This window comes from Camellia sinensis, chromosome 13 (genome assembly GCF_055761805.1).
Source record: "Camellia sinensis isolate YWXY chromosome 13, ASM5576180v1, whole genome shotgun sequence".
NCBI classification, from domain to species: domain Eukaryota; kingdom Viridiplantae; phylum Streptophyta; class Magnoliopsida; order Ericales; family Theaceae; genus Camellia; species Camellia sinensis.
The window spans coordinates 153,339,261-153,356,883 of NC_138973.1; the positions used below are offsets into that span (position 1 = coordinate 153,339,261).

Below are 17,623 nucleotides of genomic sequence, written 5' to 3' on the forward strand. Positions count from 1 at the left end.
ATTTTCAATTCGTTTTTTTATATTTTTAGTAAATTTTTAAATATTTTAATTAATTTTTTTTTCTTTTTAGATGCACTTAACTTAAATACTATTAAAAACTAAAAATTTTGTGAAGAAATATTTTAAAAAATCAATAAATACAATAAAATACGAAAGCATAATAAATTTTCATATATATATTTTTGAATTTTTTAAAGATTTTTTCACATATTGTACTTATTAATTTTATTTAAAAAAATGATCAAAATATTAAAAAAATTCACTAAAAAAATACGGATTGAAAAATGAAAAAATGGTTTTTGAAAATAGAAATCAAATAGTTTACTGTACAATTTTACCTCAGATGATGTAGACTCATTATTAATTGGTGAAATTGTGTATCAACGATGACATAGTATTATCGTGATATTGAATTTTTACTGTCAAAGCTTGAGTGATGAAGAGGATTCTACAAGCAATGAAGGAGTTAGTAGTGCACAGAGGAGGTGGTAAAGAAGGGGAGGAGGAGCAGCTGCATGGTGGTAGGGGAGAGCAACTGTGTTTGCCTTGTTATGCTCCACTAACTTGTCATTTCCCACATTTCCTGCCCAAGCACCTTGCTCAAAAATAGCATGATCACCCCCAACATTACCTCAAATCATTATCATCATTAGTGAGTTATTAAAATACATCAGTCCCGAAGGAGAAGAACAACTAGAATGAATGTAGCCAGCCTCACAACATATTTCCAACTATGGAAATTTTAAGTCGCACTCAAGAAAGTTATTGGCGTAGTGAAAAAGAAAGAAAAAGAATATGAATGTTGAATGATGGTGAGTACCCCCTGGCATGACACCAGTGCCTCCAGCAATTCCAGCCGTTGTATTTGCCACAAGATTGCCATAAAGATTAGGAGTAACCTACAAAACATAAGACAGACTTCATCAACATCCTGTCAATTAGGTGGGTTGAGAAATTAAACATTCAGAATGCATGTTTCGCTTTAATGATTCGAATCGTTCATTTTGTCAGACTATTCATGTATATTATCCATTAAAAAAATTAAATCAATTCGATAATTACAGCTTATTCAATTTACTGCATTTGTCACACCAAAAAAAAAAAAAAAGAAAAGAAAAAAAAAAGAATAAACTACTTTAAAAAACACACATACCGTCTATTTCTTTGGAGACAAATGTAATAAATTGAACAAGTTTAGGTTATCGAATCGAGCTAATTTTTTTTGTAAATGACATACAGCAGAACTCGACAAAATTAATAATTTGGATTATCAAAATAAGCCCCGTGGTGAACGCGTAGGCCCGAACAGTGTCCTCCAATCTGGACTAGAGAGAAGTCCATTCCAATTGTAAAATCGTTTTGTTACGAACATGAAATATATATGACTAGATAAAATTTAAAGAATTGTATGCATGGATTCCACTTACGAACACAAAAAAATAAAAATAAATAAATAAAGTCGCACACACAACACAGGAATTTAATGAGCTCAACCATATTACAAAGAAAGATGTTTGAACCTTTGAAGTGGTATGTATTATGCCTACAGAGGTACTAGCAGTATTTTTGAGAAAAACCAACCTCTATCTCTATGTCCAAGAAACTTCAGATCCAGGAAATTATGCTTTTAAAAACGTGCCGTCCTAGAACTTGTATTTTTGTAGACAATAATGTTAGGAATTAAAAACTCAAACATAGGGAAATAAAATAAAAAATTGTATATGATGTAAATTTTACTTTTGTATTATAGAACTCAAACTTAGAATAAATTTAAATAATTTTTTTTATATATGAGTTTTTGATCTCCAATCATTACTATTTGGTGAAAGCAACAGCTCAACTTTTTGTCATTGATTTCATCTGCTGAACTTTTTGGCATGTTAAGGATTTTAATTTTTAGTCATTCATGTCACACATGTGTACACAAGAAACACATGCTTTTTTTTGGTTTTTTTCAACAATTATTTGTGTTAGAATTTAATTATTTCCGTCAAACTAGTTTTATTTTCGTCAAAAGATGCGGGTAAATTACATTAATCTATTTTAAGATTTCTAAAAATATGCCGCGTCTCATAAATTTGTTAAATTAGACTTTCTTTAAAAAAAATTATTCACATTACACTTAGCACCTTTTCATTAGTAATTCGTTAATGGTATGGATAGAAAATGACGTTGTAATTTCTTTTACATTAAAAAATATATTTTATTTTTATCTATTCATGTGTCTACGAACCATCTACATCAATTCTAATAGTTTTAGCCTTACTAAAAGATAAGCATGTGTAATAATGTCAAACTTATGGTGATGGTTATAATTTTTCTAAACCTCAAGTGTGGTCACCGTAATTTACCCAAAAATATTTTCCAATTTTTAAAAATTATTTTTGCTCCAAAAATGAAAAAATTATATGAAAATGATGAGTATCTTTATTTATTTATTTTACCAAACTAGCTTTTAGTTTTTATAATATATATACATATATTCTTTTTGTCAATTACACTGACCTAATATTTGAAGAAAATATAACAAGTTTCTCAATTTTGATGACCAGTTGTCCATATGACTAACAAATTACTGATGAAACGGGAGTAAGTGTTATGTGAATTAAAATCTTAAGTGAACTCGATATAATTATGTCAAATTTATTAAATTTATTATATTTTCTCTAAATCTTAAGGAAAGTGAGTGTAATTTACCTACAAATTTTGAAAACTCAACAAGGTGATTAAGGGATTGTTTGATGTAGCTTATATAAGTTACTTATAGCTTTTGTGTTCTTTATTTTTGAAGTCTGTGTCTGACCGTTTAATATAATTTCTACTTATAGCTTATTAAACATAAATAACTTAAATAAGCTTCTTTTTTTTTTTTTTTTGTTGTTGATTATTTGGAAGTTTGGGGTGAGTGTTTTTAGTTTCTGCTTTCTGATTATTAGTTTTAAACTTACAATAAACTACACTAAACATATCCTAAGAATTGTTTCTAAACTATAAACTAGGGTAACCTATCACCTACTCTGTACATCTATGGTTAGCCATGTGAAGGCAATCCTATTCTTCACCAATTGCAAGTAGTATTTCATCAGTTGTTGTGGTTGTCGTGTTTTCATCTCCTTTTGACTTACTGTTTTGGCCTTTATCTTTTCGGTTTAGGCAGTTCCTCTTTATGTGACCCTCCTGGCCACAGTGAAAGCAAGTGAAGCTAGAGTTACCTTGACTTTTACTGCCTCTGGATTTACTCCTGTTGTTCCATCTGCCTTCACTCTTGCTTCTTTCTCTGCCTCTTCCTCTACCTCTGTCTTTGCCTCTATCTTCTGTGACAAAAGCATCGGACTGATTACCTCCTATGTCTTTCCTTCTTGTCTCTTCATTGTACATGGCGTCTATGACCATGCTATGGTCAGCTTCCCCTCTGGTGCAAAGGTGCTGAGAGAAACCACCGTCTCCCAGCTGTCCGGTAAAGAACTGAGCAGTAGTACGGCTTACATTTCATCGTCTAAGGGCATCTTGACAGTTGCAAGTTGATTCACCAGATTCTTGAATTCACTGGTGTGCTTGGCGACAGACACACCATTCTTCAACTTCAGATTTACAAGCCTTCTCATCACCAAGGCTTTATTCCAGGCGGTCTTCAACTGGTACATTCCTTCTAATATTGTTCAGAGGACATATGCATATGTCTCCTGGGCGACATGGTAGAACACATTATGGTTTATCCACTGTCTGATCTAACCGACAGTCTTCTAGTTCATCTTTATCCAGTCTTCATCCTTCTTTACTTCCAGTTTAACCTTTTTTAGAGCTATAGGGTCAAACAAGTCTCTATAGTATAGGACGTCTTCCATCCGCGACTTCCAGATTCTATAATTGGAAGCATTTAATTTGATCATCGATCCCGAAGTTGAAGTAGATTCTTCCATCTTCTTCTTACTTTTTACAGAAACTCTGATTCAAAAATCTGACCATACAAATCTTTCCAGAATACTCCAAATAGTTGGAAACCACTATTGGATCGTCAAAATCGGACTTCAAATAGCTCAGATCTAGCCCAAATATGTTGACGGTTCAGATCTGTGAATGTATTGCAGCCGCGTAGCACCAAATAAACCCTCTGCCTCTGGGTTGGGTCTAGACAGGTAAACTCGACAAGTTGACTAGTCAACTAATGTGCTTATGTGGCAGACACGTGGCTCTGATTTGGCGAATACATGGCGCTGACGTGTCAAACACGTGGTGCTAACCTGGCGCTGACGTAGCGATGACCTGGTGATGACACGTGTCGGTGACATCACTATTACGCGCAGAACACTCTCATTCCTTTCCCCGCGCGTCAGGCGCGTGTCTGAGACTAGGATGACGCATCGGTTCTGTCAACGGCACATGTTGCGCGTGTTTACGACTAGGCTTCACTCGACAGATTTAGGTGGTGCGTAAGAGCGCATGGAGTCTCGTTTGGGGCTTTACTTTGCAGTTTTGGACTCCTCTAATCGAGGGCTTCCTCCTAGTATGCTCAAAAGTGAATTTCAAGCAACTTAATTTCTCGACAATTCTGAAAAACATACCCTGTTATTTCGAAAAATCGACCAACAAGGCTCTGATACCACTTGTTAGGATTAGGGGCACTCAGAAATCAATCGCACACACAAAAAGGAGACACAAGAGATTTACATAATTCGGCAATAGCCCACGTCCACGGAGAGATATTTCTCACTATAAAATTATCCCGGAGGGAGATTACAACTCACACCTCACAACTCTCTATAGAATTCACTCTCTTACACACAGCTTTTTCACTCTGTGTTGCCTATCTCTTCTCTTCCTCTCACTCTCTATATATATACACGGGGAGAAAGAAACAAAGTCAAGGAATGAGAGTTATTAGGCTGGCTGCCACCTGCCATCTTCCCTCCTACTTGTTGACTTGGAGAGCCACCCTTCAATAACAGCTCCATGTGGGTTAGAGCTAACATTTTAGTCCTGGTATTGTTTGTGGACTTATGTACTCTTTCTTTTATCATTATATAATATGCTATATGCCACTTCTCAAAAAAATAAAAAATACATGTCTATCATTTGTCAATCACTATAATCATGAAATTGTTGAATTGATTCCTCATAATTGCAGCAATTCTACTGTCCCAGAAAGCAATGCTCAGAAAAGTTTACAGAAAACATAATTAATGGTTAAGATTAATTCATGTGTAAACCCCACTAAATAAATAGTAGATCTGAGCCACACATCACTTTTTCTGGTTCTGTTTATGGGTTCATAGACTTTCTATCATAATTGTCCTACCAACGACATGCCCCATGCACATCTCGTGCTAAGTTCAAAAGTAGTAAAGCGCCTGTTTAAAAAAAAAAAAAAAAATAGTAAAGCTACACAAAATCAACAAATTTCACAAAAATTTTCAGTCAATAATATGACACATCATATTTTCGTAGTGAGTTTTATGGACTAAGATCCTCTCCATTTAATAAATGACAGTTGGTATTTGGGATCTTTGTGCATTATACTCTATGCTCTTTTGTCGCTGTTAATCATCTTCATTTCTATCATAATTTGATATTGCTAATCACCTCCAGGTTTCTGGTCACCATACCCCTGCTTAGCAATATAGTCAACTAAGATTCTACTTTTTTGATAAAGTTATCTAATATTTTGGAAACATCATGTGATTATATATCTACTTAATAATTGGGGGTATGTGACCATTTTTTAGAAATATATAAACAAAATTACCACATGACCACATGTCATTAAACCAGCACACAATCGAACTGAAATTTTTGACCCACCTAATATTTTTTGCTTTTGCAATTTTAATAACTACTCAAAACATTTTATGCTAATTAAATTCATTGCATATTTTGACTTTATGTTTTGATATTAAATTTCAGCAATTACAACTATGGACAAACTGGAGAGGCCTTAGGGTACTGACCCGGTCATTTCATTCAAGAAAGCCTTACGCTTTTGGATGACCTTACAATCACCAAAGCCTTCGTGAGCAGCTGACCAATCAGCAAGTCAGGTTCCCGGGTACGGCGTCATCACAAACATCATATATGGCAATCTCGAATGCAGTCATGGCACGGATTCAAGGGTTGAGAGTCGCATTGGGTTCTATCAAAGGTATTGTAGTGATGAAATATTTGGGGTTAGCACTGGCGACAACCTTGACTGCAACAACCAAAGGCCTTTCGGATTCGGACTCTTGCTTGACTCTATGTAATTGCAACATCCCTACAGTTGTTGCATCAGTGCAAAACTGCACAAGCCACTGTTGTACTAACTACAATAAGTGCGCAACATTAATGACTCTTTTTAAGTTTTTCTGCTCTGGGTCTAAGTGGTTGCAATGAATTAATGAACTATTTACAATATTTGATCCAAATAATATAATAGGTAGATATAAGAGTACAATTTGTTCAAAAATTGTCCCTATCCTATCCTAACGTTCCATTCGTTTGACTGAAAACATATTCTGAAAAATATTTTTTACTTTTTGGTGTTCTGAAAAATTTAATAGAAATTCAAAACAAACTCATTTGGGAAAAACATTTTTTATTTTTAAAAATGAAAATGTTTTCCCAACTAAATCTTACTAATGTCGCCACTACACCGCCACCTCCACCACCAGCACCACCACACTACCAACACAACCACCTCCACCACTACTAATACAATCACTAGCTGGCATATTAGTTTTAAGGTTGCAACCAAACATAAAAAAATGTGATCTACAAAGAACATTTTTTTAAGAAACATTTTTGTAAAGAAAGTTTTTTGCCAAATCAAAGGGAATCCAAGTAACACTACATTAAATTAAAGTTGATGACAGATATATTACTTAAAAGCTTATTCATGAATTACAACAAAATTGGCTACTACTAACGTCCATTGCACTACATTTCCTGCCATCAGATATGTCTCTGTGAGTTAGATACAACCTGTATGGGCTCTGTTCAAACCTCACCAATGGAAGAGCTGGAGGAGATGCCGCAAATGGATGTCTTTATATATGCATACCAATTGCACAGACTTTAAATTTCTTGTACCCAGCCTCGGCCATAGAATATGTCATGCCTATATTGCCTCAACAGCCCCTTCAAGCTTTAGTTTGCTCTTGGGTCGGCCACATCATTTTACATCTTTACCTAAGAAATAATGCTATATATACCAATTAATATACACTCTAGTGTACTAATAGATGATGTGACATCATTTGTATGATTTTAGGTATTTGTAACTTGTATAATAAATGTGGCCAATAATAATATCATAATACTAGTTAGTACACTAGTGTGTACACTAATTGGTATATGTAACATCACCGTTACCCAACAAAAGCTATAATGCTTTCTCAAAGGTTATATCATTCGGCTTCAAGTTCTGTGCAAAAGGTTTAAATAGACGAAAACCAAGTTAATAAAATAAGAATTCTCAAAGATGACAATGGAAAAAAGTGACAATCAAAACAAATAATATGCGCTCTGAATGAAATAATTTGAATAGGGACCAGAGTTAATATTTTTTAAAAAGAATTTTCCTCTGCTCCACCCCATCTCAACAAGTAACTGAGATGTACACTGATCATTAGACTATTCATTAGACTTCTTCTGAGCTGTACTTGCCTCTTTGGATCTTTCAAGTTATAGTGTGTTTCGTTTCTATTTCCCCTTCTACTAGTAGACAATGGAGTTGGGATCTGAAAACTTCGACTCACAATCTCATGCAAACTTTCCAAGTCGCACTAAATCTTTGCATCATGGATGGGCAGTAAATTTAACATCGTTTACCAATTAGGGTGAATGTTATGAGTGTATTATTTTTTTTTCACTTCTGGAGAGAGCCTGACCTCTCAACATAGGATTTTGGTACTAGATTTATGTTTTAGAGGGCAATACCAAGCTAAGAAGGATGGTGGGCGTCGTAGGACGAGATGGTGGGACCTAAAAGGGGATAAACTAGAAATATTTAAGAATAGAATGGATAAGGAAGGAACTTGGGACTTGGAAGATGATGCTAACGCTATGTGGAACTCGATGACCAATTGTATGAGGCGAATCTCAAGGGAAGTGCTTGAAGAGTCAAAAGAGACAGGACCCAGCGCTGGGAAAACTTGGTGGTGGAGGGAAGAGATTCAAGCGGTAGTTAAGGCAAAGAAAGAGTGCTTTAAAAAGTGACAGAATGATAGAACTGAGAAAAACCTTAAGAGCTATAGATTGGCTAATAATGAGGTCAAAAAAGTAGTGAGAGAGGCTAAGTTAAAAGCTTATGATGACCTATACACTAGACTAGATAGTAAAGAAGGAGAGAAGAGAGTACACAAACTTGCTAAGATACGGGAGAGAAAAACAAGAGATTTTAATCAAGTTAAGTGCATCAAGAGTGAAGATTCTAAGGTATTGGTGAATAATGAAGAGATTAAGGAAAGATGGAAGAACTATTTCGAGAAACTATTAAGAACATAGAGGTACGGCAATAGGGGAAGAAATGGCTAGTAATACAATAAACCAAGACTATAGGTTTTATCGCAAGATTAGGAACTTTGAAGTGGAGATTACACTTAAGAAGATGAAATCAAATAAGGATTTAGGACCCGATGATATCCCTATTGAAGCTTGGAAATGCTTAGGTAAAAAAGGGGTTACTTGGTTGACTAGGTTGTTTAGCAAAATTTTATTAACTAGGAACATGCCAGATGAGTGGAGGAAGAGTATTTTAGTGCCAATATATAAGAATAAAGGAGATGTCTTGCAACAACTATAAAGGAATCAAGCTAATGTGCCATCTAATGAAAGTATGGGAAAGGGTGATGGAACGCCGATTACGAGATATAACAGAGGTGTCAGAGAATCAATTTGAGTTTATGCCCAACAGGTCAACAATGGAAGCGATTTATCTTTTGAGGAGAGTAATAGAAAGTATAAAGAAAAGAAAAGAAAAGAAACATTCATATGGTGTTTATCGACCATGAGAAAGTATATGATAGAGTGTCCCGAGATGTAATACGGTGGGTGTTAGAGAAGAAATGGGTGACAAAAGGTTACATTGATGTGATTAGGGACATGTATGAAGGGGTGGTGACCACTCTTAAATCGCCTGCTGGAGAGACAAATGAATTTCTTATCACTGTTGGGTTACACCAAGGATCTACCTTAAGCCTTTATCTTTTTGCTTTAGTTATGGATGAGTTGACGAGAAACATTCAGGATGACGTGCCATGGTGCATGCTTTTTGCAGACGATATCGTGCTAGTAGAAGAGACTAGAGAAGGAGTTAATACAAAGTTGGAGATTTGAAAAAAAAGCTCTTGAATCTAAAGGTTTCCGGATAAGCAAAAATAAGATAGAGTACATAGTGTAAATTTAGTAACAGTAACAATGAAAGTACAGGAAAAGTGAAGATTGAGAACCAAAATAAGAGTGAACATTTTCGTTATTTAGGGTCGATTATCACAACATCGGGGGAGATTGATGCGGATGTGGCCCATAGGATTAAGGCGGGATGGTGTAAGTGGAGGAGTGCGTCTAGGGTACTGTGCGATAAACGAATACCCACTAGACTAAAAGGTAAGTTCTATAGAATGGCTATTAGACCAATGATGTTGTATGGGACGGAGTGTTTGGGCAACCAAGAAACATATAGATAAGATAAGTATGGCTGAGATGAGGATGCTAAAGTGGATGTATGGCAAGACTAGACAAGACAGAATTAAGAATGAGTGTATTCGGGAATGGGAAGGAGTAGCACCGATAGAAGATAAGTTGAGAGAGAATCGATTGAGATGGTTTGGTCACATTCAACAGAGACCAACAGAGGCAGTAGTGAAGAGATGCGATGTTGTAACGGTAGAGGAGAGTGTTAGGGGACGGAGTAGGCCTATATTAACGTTGGCTAACATTATAAATAGAGATATGGATCTACTTAATTTGACTAACGAAATGGCCTTTGATAGGGCCGCGTGGAGAAGAAGGATTCGTGTAGCCAACCCCATTTGATGGGACTTAAGGCTTTGTTTGGTTTGGCTTGGTTTGGTTTGGTAAGGTTCAAACAGCAGTCTTTCAAAAGCAAGAAAAACATGTATGTATTGAACCAGCATAGGAAAACAAATACAAAAGCTAATCAAGAAATAATAACTCACCAACACAACGAATCCACATCAAATTTGCTTGATATGTATTTTAAAGATCTTAATATCACAAGTTTGCACTTGAGTTTGGGAAAAGATTTTTCTTTTTTTTCCCAATTCTTGATCCAATTTTCCATCCACTTAATCCAAATTTTAAAACATTTATGATGGGAAGATTTACAAGACGAATTCACCAGTTGAGTTCAATGGAAAATAATTGTTTGCCAGTAATGATTTGCGTTCCTTGGACATCGCTAAATGTATATCACAAATCCAGTCCAAACAACACTCAATCTCTATGACTACACTCCTAAAGGTTTATTTAATTATAAGCTCACCAAATTCAATGCATCACTCGTAAAGGTTTATTTAATTATACGCCCACCAAATTCAATGTATCATACAGTGTGCAGCTGTTTGTCGTATATCAGCCCACCTACTCAATCCTATTACTGCACTCCTAAAGGTTCATTTAATTATAAACCCATTAAATTCAATGTATAATACAGTATGCAGATCGGCCAATCTACTCAATCCTTATGACTGCACTCCTAAAGGTTTATTCATATATTTATTATTTAAATTCATAGTCTATATTTTTTTTTTTTTTTTTGGGTAATTGGACGTTGTAGCCTAAGGGTAGTCTTGCCTGTGACAAGACTTAAACTCTTGACCTCCTAACGAGATGTAGGTGTTCCAGCCAACTGGATTATCCCAGTAGGTTATAATCTTTCTCTTCTTGTTAGTTTAAGAGGGCAGCCCTCTAGCAGAGCTGTAGTTCTACCGCTAAAGCATTTCCGAGGGTCCAATACTTTGGAAAAGTTGTACATTGCTTTTGCAAAAGCCAAAAATACTCCCAATAGTTGTATGTTTCTTTCTTCCTTTCTATTCTTATTTTTTTCATTTCCCTCCTTGTTTTGGAGAGGCTTTATATTTGCCCGTTTTGCCTTAAATTTGGTCTCTGAAATCAAGAACAAAATATGTCTATGGCTGGACCCTTGAGACTCAATCTACCCACCTCACAAGGGGAAGACAGGAAAAGGAAAAAGGCAATCTCACAAATAAATACACGTGCAATTGGTTGGTACTTGGTAGTTAAAAGTATAGCATATATGCATGGTTAATCATGTGTAATTTAATCAATATTTAGGACATAAAGACAACTCAGGCCTGTTGCTACGTGACAAGCATTTCATGCTGGAAATTCATTCTTTTGTTTTGCCAAATTATTACTTAAGTTATGTTTTACAAACTTTCATATAACACTTTTAGTAATTCTTTTCATCACTTGTTCAGTGTTCAATGTCTTTGTCAGTGTCTTCTCCTTATTTTGGGACCTCAAAATGACAGTGACTGCAGACATTTCACTCCATAAATAACACTTCCTATATATGTATTAACATAGTTCTCCATTAGGTGTTTCATATTTAATTTTTTAATAAGTATTAGGTGTTCATATTCAATTTTTTATAAGTATTAGGTGTTCATGTTCATCTAAAATAATACCCCTACCCCCAAGTGCCACATTTAAGGGCAGATTTCAGCTTCTTGCCCATCCAACTCCTATACCTACTTCACAAACTGATAAAAATACTCCAAACTGTGTATGGCTGAGAATTGACCTATATACACCAGCTGTCTAGTTTTAAGAACCCAATTGTAAGGTTTTGCTATAGGAGGCTAATATGGTGGCCAATAGCTTATTAGTTAAACTTGCTGTGGATACTTCTTATACTAAAATGAGTATTAAAATAGGAGATTCAAGCTGAATTTAGTGAAGAAAAAGAGTTAGAAAATACCATAGCTATTTAATAAAGGCATGCTTAACAAAGAAAGATATACCTTGGGCACAGGCGCGATTGTGCGTCGATGTCTAATGGAAAATCCAAACTTTGCAACCTTCAATACAACTGGCTGGCCATCATCAGGATGGTTTCCCCAACATAGATGCAGGAAAAATGAGTTTGACAATGATAAATAATTTTTTTTAAAAAAACCCTCTATTTAGATGAAGACATACCAATGTCGCAGGATAGCGCAGCAACTCAATAGCATCTTCCAGGGTAATATAGTCTACATGTTTTTATCTGAAATAACAAATGTTACTTGTCAAAAAAATTTCTGAAATAATAAATGTTTTCAATCATGTATGAATTAAATATTACAACAAATACAAGTCATTTTATTCATTTATTTTATTTTTTATTTTTTATTTTTTATTTTTTTAGTGGGGGGTGAAAGAAGCAGGCAATGTTTACAGATGCATGAACTGCCATATCGAAACAGTTCATAAAAAAGTTCTGAATTGAAGCTTGTGTATGATATCCTAAAAAAATAAAACGAAGGCATGGATGAAAGTCGATCTCCCATCTGTAGATGCCTAGATGCACCAAGAGACCTCAGAGAGCATCCACATAATCCATCTTTTTAAGATTCTTTTTCTTTCTTTTTTTTATTATTATTATTTATAAATCCATATTTTTATAATTAATCCACAACAGCCAGCATTTTTGAGCACCAAGTTATTGCATCATGGCCAAATGCAATTATCCTCCAGGTACTCCCCTTGGAGGAAAGAATAATTTTCTCCATAATAATAAAAACAGAAACATACTGATGAAAAATATATTAGTACATATCAACTTTGGTGCTTAAAAACCTTAGTGGAAGCTTCACATGCTTTAGTAAAGTATTTTAAAAGGGGGCATCAAACGAACTAGTAAATTTTTTTAACATTCTATAGTTATATGATTGTAAATATGTCATACATTAGTTATATTCTTTTACCTATAAAAAATATCATGCAGGACTTTTCATACTTGGGGATAGCATCTTTTTTGCCCTAGGCACATGATAAAACTTTTTAAAAAGTAGAGGAAGCTAGCTATTCTAATACCGAAATCAAATTGTGATACAAATAAAAACTGGATGAAATGTGACTTTTAACTTCAACAAAATCAGATTGGCGCAAAACTAGATATTCTAATACCAAAATGTTTCAGAAGTAGGACCAAGACAAGGAAAAGAAGAAGATTATTCACCCAAAAAAAGGAAAAGAAGAAAGGGATGAAGTATAAAAGGAAGATTGATGACCAAATGATCCGAAACAACCAAATCCAAAACCTTCCAGCTATATGACAATATGATGGAGAGATAACCACAGACACTGGAATGGAGTTTCAGCTCAGTGGTTGAAGCACAGTTTGCTCTAGAATAATGTGACAAACATTGGCAAGAATAGAGGGGCATCTGCCTGAAGCAGAGAAGATTTTCAGGAATAACAAATGAGTCATTATTCAGTCAGTGAGGATTGCGCTGGAACAGGAGAACCTTCCAAAAAAAATCAAGAAGTCTAAAAGGACTGAATGGAAGTAGTGAGAAAAACGACCTGCAAGGTCAAGAATAAGGGAAAATATTGTTTTAAAGATTAATGGAATTTATAAAATTAACTACAAAAGTAGTAGCGATATTCTGGGAGGATGATGTGACCACTGTCAATTCTATAGGGAGCTGATAAACTGCACTTTTTGTATCCCACTTTTAATTATTCAATACTGATGAAACACGAGGAGCAGAGGCTACCGAGGAGCAGAGGCTATATAGCAACAAACAAAAATTATTCATTAACGACAATAAATATGACACACTATTGGATTCAGATAATAATAAGAACAACGACGACTACTGCATCTGCATCTACAATACTTACAACAAAAAGAAAAGAAAAACACTCTGGAAATTGGTATCAACAGAAGAAGCAAGATATTCATGTGGCCAGTGACGGAGCCATCATTGGCCCAGAGGGGGCAGTGCCTCCCTCAACTCTTTTAAAGTTACAAGTTAACCTGTACTTATAAAGTTCTTCAAATTGGCCCCTTTGAAATTTTATATATGCCCCTTAATCTTTTATAATCCATCTTTTTTTCTATCGTGCAGTTCACAACACAAATATGCAAAATAAAAGACATATTCCACAAGGTGTATTCTTCTTCCAAGAGAACAAGTGTCAGCACACGAATGCTTGCATAAAGAGAGAAAAGCATGCAAGACCAGTCTAGAATCTCTAGATATGTTTATGTTCGGTCTTAGGTTTATAGATTTTATGATAACATTATGCATAAATTAATGTTTAGATTTATTGATTTCAGTCTGTATATGTATGGACTTCTTGAAATTTGAAGGCCTGATTCGAATAACCAAATTAAACCAAACAGGCATGACCCAACCCTTTGTATCTGATCCGCAGATTATCCCTTGATGTTAATTGCTTTGAAGGGGTAAAAAAGGAAGAAAATTAACATCACAAGACTTCCTTAATGACCAGTAGTGGCTAAGTATTCATCCCTAATTTATTTGAAAAGAAAACGACGCATAGATGCTTAACTTAAGCATTTACATATATGCAGATAATGGCAGTAGGCCAGGAATTAAAGCTCCAAAAATTTGGTAGTCCCATTACAAATACAAATGAGGCTGTACATACTTGGGAAACCGAGGGTCTTTTAGGCAAGTATCCCTTCCTGTCCTCACCAAGCTGAACATAGAATCCATAAGGACCATTCTTCAAGAGAATCTAAAAAATAAAAATAATTCCAATACATACATTAAAAGCAGTAATAAGCTTCTGAAGATGATAAAGATTCATTTTTCACATAATTGATGTTAAATCAAAACAAGGAAAACCTTCTCATTTGATCCAGGGTAAAGACCTAAACATTTTGGCTCCTCCACTGTGCCGCTATTCTGAGGAGTAACCTCTTCATCATCATCACCATACAATGTCTTAGTAATGTACCTGCAAACAACCCATCCATGAAAGCTATTTATAGTGACCAAATAACAAAATATTATTTATCAATAAAGATTGTTTGCGATCAAAACTTGAAAAGCTTAAAAATTATAAATGAATAATTACTACTTATTATTTCCTACAATCAGGAATACAAGAAAATGGGTTTAAAAAAAAAAATTGAGAAAATACTAATTTAGTGGCTTAAATATGAGATAAATGACTATATCTCATTAAACCTTTAAACACTAGATTGGACAATGTTCCATAACAAAATTGAGAAAGAAGCAAACTCTAATCAAGCAAGTGTCAAAGAAGCTCATCAATGGAGATCTCATAAAGCATGAATTTAGGCACTAGAGTCAAGGATGTAGAGATATCAGGCAATTGGTGATGAAGTCCTCTGTCAAAACCCATTCCAAATTGTGCACTTTGTAAATTTTGGGTTTTGGATAGTTCTAGTGGTTAGGTTTTAGGTCAACTAGGGTGTTGGGTTGAGTAGGAATGATTTGAGGGTAGCACAGCTAGGTAGGGAAATTGCGGATATTGGTAGGGGAGTGACGGAGGTAAGTAGAGATGATTGAGATAGGTGGAGAGGAGTGGAGGAGTGCTGGAGTGAGGCAGATGGGGAAGTTGTAGAGGTGGCGAGGGAGGGTGAACGAATGCGCGGCTGCAGGTTGTTTGCAAAAGAGATTGAAAAAAAAAAGGCTACTTTTGTTATTCTATAAAAATATGTCGTGATTTTTTTGGGTTTTTGAGTCTTCCATAGTTGTTATTTTTAAAAAGTTGGCACTATTTTGTAACATTAGTTTCAAGAACCCAACCAAACATAGGGAGATATTTTTTCTGAAAATGTTTTTCATAGAAAATGTTTTCCATTGAAAAATGTTTTTTGTTTAAACAAACGGAGCGCAAGTTACAGTAAAAATACAAGTACAGAGGCCCATATTTGTTGCATTTTACCAGGATAAATGAACCAATAAGGAAATGAACAATATATAAAAGGTAACATGATTTATAGGAAATTGCTAAAAAAATGTGAAACTACCATTGCAATTGTAGGAATTTGTATTCAATTCACTACACCATAACAATATCAAAATGATTCTGATGACTCACCTACAAATGGAGCTTCTGCAGAAGAGAAGAAGCATTTAAGAGCGAAGTAAGAGAGAGAAGGTTAAAGTCTGATGATACCAAAACAAACAACTCCAATTGTTTGAGAGAGTTGAATCTAGTTATCCTTGCAGGTATTGGGAGGACCTGAGGAGAAAAGAAGAAAAAAGTTTTATATAGAAAAATATCCCATTTTCATACACAAAATGAAAAAGTACACAATAAAGTAATAATTCTTTCATTTTTTTCTCACCTCATCTGTTGTCAAAACTAGTGATAGGTTTGAAGCTGAGGAAGATCATTTGCAATTCCATTGAACATCTATTGTGTGCCCCTCTCATATACAACCATGAACCTGATATGCACTTTTTCCAGCCGAGGAACGTCAAGAAAAGAGAAGTTTTTCACTTTACCAATATATTCAAATGTGGTAAGACCAATAGAAGAAATCTCAAACTTCTCTACTCCATAGCATTCATGCACAATCAAAATCTTCAAATGGAGGGATAGGCCATGAATGCATAAAGTTTCAGGTAGAAGACTGTTCTTTAGCCTCAACCATTCAAGGTTTAAACAACTAAAAACGAAACTGTTAGCACAACTTTGATTTAGAGGCACATGTTTTAAATCAAGGGATTTTAGGGAGATTAGGGGTTGGCCTTAGGTTGCATGATTTTAGGCACAAATACTTTAATTGAGATGAATCACCTTGAGGTTGAGGAAGAAGCGGACTTTCAGGACTAGCAGAAAAGTCAAGATCAAGCTTTTCAGTTTTCATTATACTTGCAAATCTAATCCACCTATCAACATTACCAGCGTGCTCGTTACCAAGACAAAAACAGATCCTGAGAGAGTCTAGCTTTTGACCATTGTATAGTTCCAAAAATTGATCAACTCCAGTTACAAACTTACTCTTTGAGTACCTTGCTTTGTAGTTGATTCCGATCACGGTATGAAGATCAAAATCAAGATTCAAAATGAATGGACAGATATATCTCTATCTTCTAGGCACTATCCTTGCCTTGACAGAATCTCTAATACTCAAAAACGAGAGAATGAAAGAGAGAATGTCATCTGGCATTTCAGAAAGACGATCAATGGGTTTGAGGTCATTGCCCTAACATATTTCAACCAACGAACATGTATATCAGCAAATAATAAATTACTTTAATGGGCATAAGTATTTTCTACAGGGCTTTTAGTCTCTCACACTCTCATCCATCTCAGATCAGATCGGTGAGCTGCTTGTCTCTCTCGGTGAGCTCTCTCTCTCTGGCTCTCTCTCTCTCTCTCTCGGTGACACTGTTTTTCTGTTTCTGCAATGGGTGCGGGTGTGTAAGAGTCTTTTATTATTATTTTTTTCTGTTTTTTTGGGAGTGTATTTTTTCACTACATGATCACGTTGAACGCAATTGTGAAAACCGCGCGCACTTCTCCGTCTCTTCCTTGCACATGGGATGAAACTGAAAATAGAATCTAGAAAAAGGTTTGTAATTTCAATGAATGGGTCATCAACGCGTATTAGGTGGACAAGAAATTAAGAAAATAATTACAATATATCTGTTATTGCTATTGGAGA

The 17,623-nt window shown here is 35.0% G+C and overlaps 1 protein-coding gene across 7 annotated transcripts; it reads right to left on the minus strand.

The window, feature by feature from the left end:
• Positions 1 to 627: 627 nt before the first annotated feature.
• On the minus strand, positions 628 to 17,318 carry LOC114310547 (uncharacterized). Of its 7 annotated transcripts, XM_082903777.1 has the most exons (8): positions 16,957 to 17,318; positions 16,298 to 16,844; positions 16,048 to 16,191; positions 14,823 to 14,934; positions 14,623 to 14,712; positions 12,160 to 12,226; positions 11,982 to 12,053; positions 628 to 899 (listed from the first exon to the last, which is right to left on the minus strand). In XM_082903777.1, exons 3-6 carry the CDS (start codon positions 16,080 to 16,082, stop codon positions 12,185 to 12,187), a joined length of 279 nt encoding a protein of 92 aa, XP_082759903.1. In that variant the 5' UTR covers positions 16,083 to 16,191; positions 16,298 to 16,844; positions 16,957 to 17,318; the 3' UTR covers positions 628 to 899; positions 11,982 to 12,053; positions 12,160 to 12,184. The 7 variants fall into 7 exon arrangements, with proteins under 7 accessions (XP_082759903.1, XP_082759901.1, XP_082759906.1 ...); XM_082903775.1 differs by having other exon boundaries at positions 16,298 to 17,318; XM_082903780.1 differs by lacking the exon at positions 628 to 899 and adding an exon at positions 3,375 to 5,348 and having other exon boundaries at positions 16,298 to 17,318.
• Positions 17,319 to 17,623: the final 305 nt, after the last annotated feature.

Bases quoted from the DNA above. Each gene is read 5' to 3' on its own strand.
- LOC114310547 (XM_082903777.1), bottom strand. From the start codon at position 16,082: ATGCTTCTTCTCTTCTGCAGAAGCTCCATTTGTAG. The intron at 14,713-14,822 runs GTTTTCCTTGTT...TTTATTTTTTAG, and splicing joins ACCCTGGATCAAATGAGAAG to ATTCTCTTGAAGAATGGTCC. The intron at 12,227-14,622 runs GTATGTACAGCC...TTGTTATTTCAG, and splicing joins AAAGACCCTCGGTTTCCCAA to ATAAAAACATGTAGACTATA.